Raw genomic sequence first — 13267 nt, forward strand, 5'->3', positions numbered from 1 at the left:
CCATCTCCTCCCCCCCCCCCCCCCCCCCCCCCCCCCCCCCCCCACATCTCTTGCTGCTTGTGATCTGGACCCTGTTGCATGTCAAGCTGCAGGCAGCATCAACCAGTTTGAATTTCATCAAATATTAAATGCTTTTTCCTGATTCATTTTCTCAATTTTATGTTCTCCAGTGGAATTTGCAGAAGATGTTTTATTGTGGATGTTATGTGAGGAATTTAAAAATTTTAAAAATCTCAAAGGGTCTTCATTCAATTTAACAAATGCTGCAGGTATTTTTAATGCAAGTAATTTTAACAAAGAGTATTCATACCAGATTAATGGGTAGCACTCCTAAAGCACATTCAGCATAATTTGGCCTATTATCTGTTTGATTAATTTATATAATTAATACTTTTCCTTCTATTATCTCCTCTGTTTCCCAAAGACCCTGAATGTTGGTGGGAGATTATTCCACTGGAAGCCTTTCACTATCTTGTTCAGGTGGTACTTCCTTATGCAGTCATCAAAAAGTAGGCTACTGCATAAGGAATAAAGTGAGGACTGCATATGCTGGAGAATCGGAGCTGAAAAGTGTGGCGCTGGAAAAGCACAGCAGGTCAGGCAGCATTCGAGGAGCAGGAGAGTCGATGTTTCAGGCATAAGCCCTTCATTCCAAAACATTAACTCTCCTGCTCCTTGGATGCTGCCTGACCTGCGCTTTTCCAGCGCCGCGCTTTTCCGCTCCGATTCTCCAGCATCTGCAGTCCTCACTTTATTCCTTATGCAGTAGCTTACTTGAAAAATGCCAGCCGGCTATTGGCTGCAAAGGACATCACAGCCAGATCTATCCTGTCTTCACCCAATACCAATCATATGCGCTTCTCACTGAGTGACACTGACGAGTGAAAACATTGGCTGATGTTTCTTCCCCCAAGTCCAGCAGGCTGTGATCTAATTACTTACAAAATATTGGTTAATATCTGGGAGCATGACTCAAAATGATGATTAAATCTGAGTCTCAGTGATCTGTATGGCACACTGTATGTAGTCACATTATTAGTGAAAATACTCACCCCAGTAATGAAGAGTCAGAAGTTTTTTGACATATTTTGCAATGCAGGAAGCAATTATTTATAAATATTTCCACTCAGTAACATTGTGGCATTACATTCTAATATAAATGTTGGTTGTATACATGTCACTGTATTTAACATCCATAATTACAAATCTCAGCACAAGTTTGAAATTTTGATTGTGTGAAAATAGAATTGTCACAGTTTGATAATACTGTGGGTGTACCAAGAGGACTGCACTTTAAGATTGGGAAAATATTATCGTGGGCTAATTGGCTCACCTTCAAATAGTCTATTCATGACAGCAAATAAAGTTCTGTTTGCCAACCCTTTCAACAGGGTGGATCTACTCGACAATTTGTTTGTTTATATTTTCACTTTGCATTGATTGCTGCATTTTACACATCTATTTTGAGCATGCCTATTGGCAAATTAACTGAATCTACGAGATTCCCACCTTGTGATGAGACCAATGATGGAACAATAATAAATGCATTGTTGCACTTATTGTAATTAAGATACAACCTTGTTCATAAATATGACATTAGATATAGTCAATGAAGGATTTTATTTCTAAAGGAAAATGTACAGTTTTCTCAAATTTTAAATTTGTTTTTTGTTGCCCATTCTTAATTAATAGATCAACTGCAAATCAAAAAATCCAGGTGTTAATATCAGCAGTTTGAGGAGCATGCAAATTACTGAAAACACGATCTTAACCTCGATATCTGGACATCTGAGGTTGCATGTTACACATTTAGTCAATCTCTGACAGATTTGGACAGTATTTCTTGGAGGTTACTCTACAGTGACTTTAAGATATTATATTCTCCTGAAGAGTTAAGCTGTCATTAGCAAGTGCAAATCATGCATGTAACATCCTTGGTCTCACCAGGAATGAAATGCGTTGTATTTTGTAGAATATTTGATCTTCTGCTCCTGTACTACTTTTCAGTTTGGCTCCTAATCAAATGTGTGTCCAACTACTTTGTTTTAAGTGGCATTGTGGCTCAGTGGTTCGCCTTGCTGCCTCACAGCACCAGGGTCCCAGTTTCAATTCCTGCCTCGGGTGACTGTCTGTGTGGAGTTGGCACATTCTCCCTGTGTCTGCGTGGGTTTCCTCCGGGTGCTCCGGTTTCCTTCCACAGTCCAAAGATGTGCAGGTCAGGTGAATTGGCCACGCTAAATTGCCCACAGTGTTAGGTGCATTAGTCAGAGGGAAATGGGTCTGGGCGGGTTACTCTTCCGAGGGTCGGTTACAGACTGGTTGGCCCGAAGGGGCTGTTTCCACACTTATAGAGAATCTAATCTATTTATTATGTGATTTTTCTCAAAATGATACAGAGTAGCTTTGAACAATCTAGACGGGGTTTGAATAGGAAGGTTTTAGAGGGTATGGGCCAAGTGCTGGCAAATGGGACTAGATTAGGTTAGGATATTTGGTTGGCATGGACGAGTTGGGCCGAAGGGACTGTATCCGTGCTATACATCTCTGACTCTATTACTAAAAAGAGGTGATAATTTGGAAACTTTTCATCTTGCAGTACTCGGATGCAAGAAACAGACATGAGTAAAGTGACACCAATGCTGTATTAATTGGTGTCACTTTTCAGTCTGTTTCTTATGTCCTAATCCTGAAGAGTGCAAGATGAAAAGCTTCTGAATTCCTGTCTCCTTTAGTGATGTTCCGTTTGGTACTGCCAAGTACAAGTAGCCTTGCCTATTTGTGCAAAGTTGAATTAACTTTTAAACAAACATACTTGAGATTCCTCTCTGTCCTCCTTCAGTCTGATTGATGGTACTTCACTAAAAAAAACTATTTCAAAATCTTTTTCCACATTTTCAAATGGCTATTGTTTCCTTCTGAACATTTCTGTGTTGTGTTACATTATTTTACAATTCTGCATTAAAATTCATTTGCCATTCTTTAAACTATCAACTTTATTTGTCCAGGTTCCTTTGAATGTTCTCAATTACTTCATATCAATAACTGACCATGAAACTTGAGCTCACAACAAATGTTATCATAACAGCAAAGAACTTTTTCCTTAGCACTAATGAATAATGTAAACAGTGGTAACCCCTGAATAGAATGTTACTGGCCCAGCTGAAAATTTTTCTGCTCTTCATCATCCTGTGCTTTTTATTGCTCTGACCATTCAACAAAGTGGCTAACTTACTATTCTATAACCCTAAATCTTAATTTCAAGCCTGACATTAGAACTGTCAAGTGTCATCTGAAACGTTAGTCTGCTAGTTTACTTCCCTCCTGAAACTGCCTGCAGATTGGTGAGGCATATCTAGAGCAAGTGATTTGTCACTGTGTGTTATACCACCTCAAGTCCTCTGATTTTCATTTTCATAGCACACCATTCCCAGTCAGTTTCTCTTGAACTGTTGGAACTTCCCAGGTACTTCAAATTTAATCAGCAGTATGATTCAAAGTGTTCTGCCTCTTGCACCCTAGTTAAGAATAACAGTATTTTTTATCTGGATTCTGTAACACCTGTCACCCACTGTCTGATATTAAGTTCACATTAGTGTCAGAGAGCTGACTGTAAAACTAGTTGTTACAGGAGCCAGCTCATCTTAGAAACTGTCCCCAGAGTCAGCACTTGAGCACCTAAAACTTTTCAAAGCTGCCAAAAAGTTCCTGAAGACTTCGAGAGATTAAACTTCCCTGGACCAACGCAAGTTAGCAGCACAAAGGCAGAGACCAAAAAATGCTTGTATGTTAGTTGCTCATTCCCCTGAGGAGTCTTTTAAAGCTGAAACGTAAATAGTCAACATGTACTCTGCTTACTAACACTTAAATTTTAACTTCAATTTGTGCAGTGCTTGTTCACTCCAAGACTGATTGTTCCAATAATTAGGTTTCATATTAGATGGCTGAGAGGTGCAAATTGCCACTACTTGTTGATTAAAATTAAAGTGCTGGTGACAGAGCAAACTGAAAGGACTAACTCACAGCTGTAAATAGACTATATCTTGCACTAACCCATAATTGTCAGCAATTTTGCCACAGCAAATCATTAAAACATGACCTATTTCTAAAGCTGTATTGACCATTATTGTATCCTTTGGATGGCAATCAACAATACTGTATTATATAAACAGCGTAATTCTGTTTTTTTAATTGCAGGATAATTGCTGAATTCAAGCCCTTTGGTTTGATTCCTGTATTTATGTAGGTTTTCACACAGGAAGGGGTGATTGGGACTCCTTTTTGTCAGTGTTAAATTTAGGCATCCCTTGGAAAACTGATTTTCCAGAGTCTCAACTTTGCGTTTTCTTTCCATACCCTTTTGTAGCACACAAATATGAAAAATCTAATCCATTTAACATTGATCACCATTTGTGATAAAACATTCTATGTGCCAGTGTAATTGTAAGAATAGTTTCTTCTACTCTTCACTTCCAAGTATATAGTTTCAAAGTCTTTTGTTGTCTTGTTTACTTATCGGTTGAAATCATCTATTTTAATTGAGCATATCTGTTACTTTAGCTATTTTCATTGTTTGTCAAATCTCTCTTTCCTTATTATTTTATCAGTCTAAGAGACTTCAGACCTAATTGCTCCTCCTCGGAACAAGACAACAGCTGTCTGTAAATAAAAGCAAAATACTACAGATGCAGAAACAAAAATAGAAAGTGATGGAGAAACTCAGCAGGTCTGGTTGCTTCTGTGGAGAGAGAAACAACATTTATATTTAGACTCTAGACTCCTCTTCAGACACTGTCTGAAACTGGTGGGGGGTGTGAGTGTGGCCGCCAAGGATCAGATGAATCTAGAGATGGAATTGGAAAGAACCAACTGGTTGATAAAATATCCTGTCTTAACATTGGCAAATGCACTACTTGGGGCTGGTCCTCACAAAAAGCCCCATCATCCCTGTTATTCTCTTGACACACATGCACTCACACCCACACACACACCTACCCTCCCCACAAAATATATTCCCTGCAATGGTGAGACTGTCTAAAACGTTACCATTTCCTTTTTAAAAGAAATATCTATGGTGACTGTATAATCTGGGCTACTGTGGACTTTTCAAACATTGCTTAAAATAGAGTTCAGGGAAGAAGTCATAAAATCAACTTAGCAGGTTTTAAAGAAAACTTATTGGAGAAATTATAGTGCAGTATCAAATTATGGCTTTGAAAGTGAAGTTTATGCACAAGTGAACGTTTTGTTTATGTTAACAGGGGTGATAGAGGTGTATAGAGTAACCAAACGTGTTGAGATTGGAATTAAAGCAACAGCAGTATGCAATGAGAAGCTCCAGCAGCTGATGAAAGAAATAGAGAAGATCTGGAGTAGCTTGATGATATTCATGTCTCTCACACCCCTCACGGTAAGACTGTCACAGTTCTATACTCTATTTCACATCCTCCCTACAGAAGATGTTTCTGAACTTGCACTGTAAGTCCCTAGAGTTCACACTGAAAATCTCTCGTGCGGGGAGACATTATCCACATAGAATCTTGGGATGACCCAATGTAATGTTCTTTTGATTTGATTAATTTTTTTTATTGTCACATGTACCAAGATGCATCGAAAAATATTGTTTTTTGTCTTATTCCAGGCAAATCATAGCTCACATAAGTGCAACAGGGTAATGGAATAAAATGCAAAATAGTGTTACGGTATAGAGGAAAAGGAAGCGTGGTACAGGAAGGATGAGGCAACCATGGCTGACTAGGGAAGTCAGGGATAGCATAAAAGCAAAAGAAAAAGCATATAATGTGGCAAAGGGCAGTGAAAAGCCAGGGGTTTGGGAAGTTTACAAAGACCAATAAGGAGGGAGAAGATTTAATATGAGGGTAAGCTAGCCAGTAATATAAAGGAAAACTGTAAGAGTTTCTTTAGATGTGTAAAGGGCAAAAGAGAGGTGAAAGTGGACATTGGGATGCTGGAAAATGATGTTGCAGAGATAGTAGGGGGAACAAGGAAATGGCTGAGGAACTGAGTAATTACTTTGCTTCTGTCTTCACAGTGGCAGTCACAAATAATATCCCAAAAATTCGAAAATGAGGGGGCAGAGCTGAGTATGGTGGCCATCACCAGGGAGAATGTGCTAGAAAAATTGAATGTTCTGAAGGTGGATAAATCACCTGGACCAGATGGACTACACCCCAGAATTCTGAGATAGCTATGAAGCGATGGTGGTAATCTTTCATGAATTGCTAGAATCAGGGAGACTCCCAGAGGACTGGAAAATTGCTAGTGTGACACCCCTGTTTAAAAAGGGAGTACGGCAAAAGACAGAAATTTACAGATTGATTAGCCTAACCTCAGTCATGCGTAAGATCCTGGAATTCATTGTGAAGGATGAGATTTCTGAATACTCGAGTCTGTGGTAAAATAGGGCAAAGTCAGCTTTGTTTCATCAAGGGGAGGTCATGCCTGACAAATCTGCTAGAATTCTTTGCGGAAGTAACAAGCAGGATAGTCTAAGGAGAGTCAATGGATGTTACCTATCTGTACTTCAAGAAGGCATTTGACAAGGTGTTGGACAGGAGGCTACTGAGTAAGATGAGGGCCCATAGTGTTAGAGTCAAGGTGCTAGCATGGATAGAAGCTTGGCTGTCTGGCAGAAAGCAGAGTGGGGATAAAAGGGTCCTTTCACAGCATGGCAGCCAGTGACAAGTGGTGTTCTGCAAGGCTCAGTATTAGAACCACAGCTTTTCACTTTATACATTAACAATCTAGATGAAGGAAATGAGGGCATTCTGGCTAAGTTTGCAGACAATACAAAGATCGGTAGAGGGAATGGTAGCACTTCTGAGGCAGAGGGCTGCAGAGGAGTTTGGACAGGTTAGGAGAATGGGCAAAGAAGTGGCAGATGGAGTACAGTGTTGGAAAATGTGAAGTCATGCACTTTGGTAGGAAGAATAAAGGCATGGACTATTTTCTAAATGGGGAGAAAATTCAGAAGTCTGAAGTGCAAAGAAACTTGCAGGTTGAGTTAGTAGTTAGGAAGGCAAATGCAATGATAGCATTTATTTTGAGATGACTTGAATATAAAAACAGATATACTTCTGAGGCTCAATAAAGCTCTGGTCAGACCACATTTTGAGTATTGTGTGCCCCATATCTCGGGAAGGATCTACTGGCCCTATAGCGTGTTTAGAGGAGGTTCATGAGAATGGTCCCAGGAACAAAAAGTTTAATATGAGGAATGTTTGAGGATTCTGGAGTTCAGAAGGATATGGGGGGAATCTAACTGAAACATACAGAATACTGAATGGCCTGGACAGAGTAGATGTTGGGAAGATGTTTTCATTGGTAGGAGAGACGAGGACCTGAGGGTACAGCCTTTAAGTAAAGGGAAGACCTTTTAGAACACAGATAAGGAGAAACGTCTTCAGCCAGAGAGTAATAAATCTATAGAATTCATTGCCGTTGAAGGCTGTGGAGGCCAGGTCATTGAGTATATTTAAGACTGAGATAGATAGATTCTTGAGTATCAAGGGGATCAAGAGTTACGGAGAGAAAGCGTGAGAATGGAGTTGAGAAACGTATCAACCATGATTGAGTGGCGGAGCAGACTTGATGGGCTGAATGGCCTGATTTCTACCCCTATGTCTTATGGTCTAAGGTGCAGAGAAAGACCTATTGTTGTGTATGAGAGGTCTATTCAAAAGTCTGATAACAGTGGAGAAGAAGCTATTCTTGAATTTATTGGTAGGTGTTTTCACATTGGTGATATTTACTCCTAAGAACTTGAAGTTCTCTATCATCTCCACCTGAACACTATTGGTACAGTTAGGGGCATGTCCTCCACTTTGCTTCCAGAAATCAATGACCAGCTCCTTCATTTTGCTAACATTGAGAGAGTCTTTACAACATGCCACGAAGCGCTCTATCTCTTTCCTTTACTCTGTCTTGTCGTTGTTTATGATCCAACCCATTGTGGTGGTGTCATCACCAATCTTGTAAATGGAGTTAGGGCAGAATTTGGCCACACAAGTTGAGTGTAGCCAGAAGAATGCCCTCATTTCCTTCACCTAGTTTGCTAATGTATAAAGTGAAAAACTGTGGTCCCAATACTGAGTCGTGCAGAACACCACTTGTCACAGTGAGTGTATAAGGAGTATAGTATTGGGCTGAGAATGCAGCCTTGCTGGGTATTGTTGTTGAGGATTATCATGGAAAAGGTGTTGTTGCCTATCCTTTTTAATTGCGGTCTGCAGGTCAGGAAGTCAAGGATCCAGTTGCATAGTGGGGAGTAGAGTCCTATGTCTTGGAATTTAGAGACAAGTTTGATTGGAATTATGGTGTTGAGGCCAGAGCTGAAGTCATTAAATAGGAGTCTCCATCGGTGACCTTGTTATCCAGCTGCTCCAGGGATGAGTGTAGGGCCAGGGAGAAGGCGTTTGCCATGACCTATTGCGCCGTAGATGAATTGTAGTAGTTCAAGGCAATCCAGGAGGCTGGAGTTGACATGTGCTATTACTAACCTTTCAAAGCACTTCATAATGATGGATGTGAGAGCCACTGGACGGTAGGTTTTCAGGCACGCTGCCTGATCTTTAGTTAGCACTGGGATGATTGTGGTCTTCTCCAAACAGATGGGAGCCTCCACTTGTAGTAAGGAGAGGTTAAAGATGTCTGTAAATACTTCTGACAGCTGGCGTGCACCGTATCTGAGTGCATGGCCGGGGATTCCATCCAGTCCAGTTACTGTCAAGAAGACCAATCTGATGTCTGGGGCAGTGACTAAGGGTACAGGTGTACCCGAGATTCTCAGGGCAGGTGACATCATTTCATTGACCTTCTGTTCAAAATGAGCATAGAATGCATTGAGCCGATCGGGGAGAGAGATAATTTTGCCAGCAATTTTACTTGACTTCACTTTGAAGTCTGTCATATTGTCCAAGCCTTGCCACAATTGACGTGTTTGTGTGGTTAATCTGGTATTGTCTTTTGCTGTCCATGATGGCTTTGCGAAGGTCACACCTAGACTTTTTTGTAAATGTCAGGGCCACTCAACTTGAATGCCTCAGACCTGGACTTCAGTAAGGAATAGACGTGCTGGTTCATCCATGGTTTCTGGTTGGGGGGGACCCTCTGATTTATTTCGTTGGCTTGCAGTCCTCTGCACACTTACTAATGCCGTGACCATCACAGAAGTCATAATCATTTTAGGTTGGCTGCTAAGTTCTTGAATAGGGGCCTGTCCACCAAGCAGTATTGTGGGAGCTCAAACAGAAATTGCTGGAAAAGCTCAGCAGGTTTGGCAGCATCTGTGAAGAGAAATTGGAGTTAATGTTTCAGGTCCAGTGACCCTTTCTCAGAACTGATGATAGCTAGGAAAATGTTGTCTTTTTATACAGAAGATAGGGTGAGTGGGGTGAGTAAAGAAGGATGGGGATGGGGCAAGGGATACAGGATAGGTCTGAGTAGAGCCCAAGGAGGGAGTGGACAAAGTAGTGGATAATGATCTGGCTAGGAGGGCCAGTTGCCATTGATGGAGACTGTTAGTGGCTAACAATGACTTGTGTGTCATAGTAGGCTGTGATAACAAGGCCTGGTATGTGGGGGTGGCGTCTAGGGCATAAGAGAGTTCATATAGGAGCGGGTCTGTTACCACAGACCAGTACTGTAGGAACTCCTGTACCAGATCCTCATGCTTCAGTTTCTGCTTGTAAGCTGGGAGAAGGAGCACAGCTTTAAGGTCTGATTCACCAAAATGCAGGCAGAGGATGGAGTGGTAGGTGTCTTAGGTTGTGCAGTAATGGTCAAAGGTGTTTGGGCCTCTGGTGGGATAGGACATGCATTGATGGTATCTTGGCCTGGTTGAAGTTGCTGGCTGTGGTGAACAAAGCCTTGGGGTATTCCATCTCAAGGCTATTTGTGGTGTGTATATTTCATCAAGTGTACTCTTTGCTTTCACATGGGGTAGGATGTAAACTACTGTCAAGATAACTGAAGTAAACTCTGGCTGCAGGTAGTAGGCCGAGAGTTTTATTCCTAAGAATATTTATAAAGTTCAGAGCTTCTTTTAAATTAGACAAATGCAAAAGATCTGATGAGAACAAATTAGTTGACTCAGCAAGAGTCTTTCAGATCCTCAGGTGTTTGCAGTATACCATGAACTAAATGTACAGCAGTGGATTATGGGCCTTTGTTCCAAGGAACTTGGTGAGGAGGACAAACCCTAAGTACATACGAGCAGTCCCTAAAAGTTGGAATTTGTCCCTTAGACCTCAGTCTTTATCAGGTTAAGAAGTTAATCAGCAGAATAATCTCTGCTCTCTTTGAGACAAATCATTTTGCAAATTCACTAGATTTTGAGGTCTACAGGAAAATTCTTGACTAATCCTTAAATTTTGTTCTATGTAATTAATTTGTGGTAAAATGAGATTCATGAAATCATGGTAATGGACTGAAGACTCTGACATCAGTGAGAAGTCACTAGTCGAGAATGAACATTTGAAGAGAGGTCTTAGACACTACATTAGAAAACTCTATTTGAGAACTTACTATGCAGGTTTGAATAAAGGAGTATGGCAGCGCATAAGAGATTGAAGAGGTTTAATTGGTGAGAAGGAGCAAGGAGCCTCAAGAGCAATTATGTACAGGCACCCAAAAGCCACAGATATCTCTGACCAGTATTTCAGTCTGCAGGTAAAAGTATTAGTTTAAAACGCTAGAAAAAAAAATGGAGATCCAATTTTAAGCTAGTGGTACTTTCTCATTTTCTGTTTTGTTACTGTAAGCTGCGTTTTGCTTTATTGTTGGGGTGAAAAGGTGCAAAATGTCTTGAACATTGTAATGAAAAGATAATCAGAGAAATATTAAGTTGTTTGAAAATACAATTTGAGGATGCATTGTGTAGGGTAAAAATATCTCAACATTCACTGAGCATTTTTTTCCATAATTGCTTTCTATTGGGATGATGCAGAAGGTAAGAAAGCATGTAGTTTCAGTTTGTTTTTGTAAAAATTGTTGTCAGCAGTAAACTTATGCCATCAAGTGTACTTGCAAGAAAAAATATTTATAGTGATTAATGCTTTGGGGGTGGTGGGGATTTGTCTTTTCAGCACATACTCCTTTTGAGATAATTTAAATTATCTCGCTGTTCCTTTTGGAGTGGCGTGTACAGTACTCAAACTCAATTAAATGTAGTTTCATTTTATGAATACCATTAAATAATGAGAGAAATACAATCATTTACAGAAGTTTAGTTAGCAACTTCACTTTGCACATCTGCATATCATTTTTAACAATGACACAACTATTTCTTCAGATCAAAAGAAAGCAGCAGGAAATGCAATCAAACTCTTTTGCTTTCCCATCTATTGCCAGCAGTATAGACGACAGCTAACACCTTTAAAAATTGAAATGACTGATTCTTAATTTTAAGTAGAAAATTGCTGTCACTGTCTGCTTGTTTGTACTGACACTAAATATATATAAACAAATATGCATGATCTCTACATGTCAAAGAAGCTGTTTTCTGTAATGGTGACCATGACAAAACTTAGCAACTGTTGTTTTAAAACCAAACTTGATTTACCAATATCCTTCAGGAAACAAAGTCTGCCATGCTTACCTGATCTGGCCCACTTGTGACTCCAGATCCACAGCAATGTGTTGACTCGCCGAATGTATCCTAACAAGCCACGCAACATCCCTTGCAAGAATAAGGAAAATATTTGAAAATACATTTTGCTCATTCATCTTCAGATAGTATTACCTTCATTAATTTTGATCTTATACCCAGAATCGCATTAACATCAGTGATTTTAAAGTTTGATAGGACCATTTTCTACAGGTACAGCATTTATGTTCCATTATTTGTGATTGCAGCTTTAAGGTCCGATCATTAAAATTGCCTTGCAGAACATAAATGGTAAAAATTATTGTTGTAACTGTCCAATTTTAATTTTAATTACAATGCTTGTAATTTTTCTTTCAAGCATTGCTGAAGCTGTAATGTATCAATTCAAGGCAGGTAACTAAATTGATGGGTGCATTTTGTCAAAACTTTGGCAAATAGAATTAAGGAGAATCCAAAGAGTTTTTACAAATACATTAAGGACAAAAGGGTAACTAGGAAGAGCATAGGGCCCCTCAAAGATCATTGAGAGAAAGTGAGGGCTGCAGATGCTGGAGATCAGAGCTAAAAATGTGTTCTGGAAAAGGGCAGCAGGTCAGGCAGCATCCAAGGAACAGGAGAATCTTCTTAAGGGCTTATGCCCGAAACGTCGATTCTCCTGTTCCTTGGATGCTGCCTGACCTGCACTTTTCCAGCAACACATTTTCACCCCTCAAATATCAGCAAGGCGGCCTTTGTGTGGAGCCGCAGAAAATAGAGAAGATACTAAATGAGTATCTTGCATCAGTATTTATTGTGGAAAAGGATATGGAAGATGTAGAATGTAAGGAAATAGATGGTGACATCTTGCAAAATGTCCATATTACAGAGGAGGATGTCTTGAAATACTTAAGTGGATAAATCCCCAGGACCTGATCAGATGTACCCTAGAGCTCTGTGGGAAGCTAGAGAAGTGATTGCTGGGCCTGTTGCTGAGTTATTTGTATCATCGATAGTCACAGGTGAGATGTCGGAAGACTGGGGGTTGGCTAACATGGTGCCACTATTTAAGAAGGGTGGTAAGGACAAGCCAGGGAACTATAGATCAGTGAGCCTGACATCGGTGTTGGACAAGTTGTTGGAGGGAATCCTGAGGGACAGGATGTACATGTATTTGGAAAGGCAAGGACTGATTTGGGATAGTCAACATGGTTTTGTGTGTGGGAAATCATGTCTCACAAACTTGATTGAGTTTTTTGAAGAAGTAACAGAGGATTAATGAGGGCAGAACTGTAGACATGACTTGAGTAAGGCATTCAACAAGGTTTCCCGTGGGAGACTGGTTAGCAAGGTTAGATCTCACGGAATACAGGGAGACTAGCTATTTGGATACAGAACTGGCTCAAACGTAGAAGACAGAGGGTGGTGGTAAAGGGTTGTTTTTCAGACTGGAGGCCTGTGAATAGTGGAGTGCCACAAGGATTGGAGCTGGGTCCTCTACTTTTTGTCATTTACATAAATGATTTGGATGCGAGCATAAGAGGTACAGTTAGTAAGTTTGCAGATGACACCAAAATTGGTGTGTAGTGGACAGCGAAGAGGATTGCCTCAGATTACAACAGGATCTTGACCAGATGGGCCAATGGACTGAGAAGTGGCAGATGGAGT

General features: G+C 40.3%; 1 protein-coding gene across 9 annotated transcripts in view; it reads left to right on the forward strand.

Moving 5' to 3' along the window:
- synrg (synergin, gamma) overlaps positions 1 to 13267 on the forward strand; it is a 120182-nt gene that overhangs the window by 82192 nt on the left and 24723 nt on the right. For 4 of the 9 annotated variants that reach the window (XM_043718373.1, XM_043718367.1, XM_043718369.1 and 1 more), the window contains 2 exons: positions 5259 to 5407; positions 10964 to 10966. The exons of 1 other annotated variant lie outside the window; for it this stretch is intronic. In XM_043718373.1, coding sequence (XP_043574308.1) covers positions 5259 to 5407; positions 10964 to 10966 — 152 coding nt within the window. The remainder of the gene's footprint in view (positions 1 to 5258; positions 5408 to 10963; positions 10967 to 13267) is intronic. 4 more of the 9 variants (XM_043718375.1, XM_043718376.1, XM_043718368.1 and 1 more) reach the window with 1 other exon arrangement.

The sequence above is a fragment of the Chiloscyllium plagiosum genome, chromosome 28 (assembly GCF_004010195.1).
Source record: "Chiloscyllium plagiosum isolate BGI_BamShark_2017 chromosome 28, ASM401019v2, whole genome shotgun sequence".
Lineage (NCBI taxonomy): Eukaryota > Metazoa > Chordata > Chondrichthyes > Orectolobiformes > Hemiscylliidae > Chiloscyllium > Chiloscyllium plagiosum.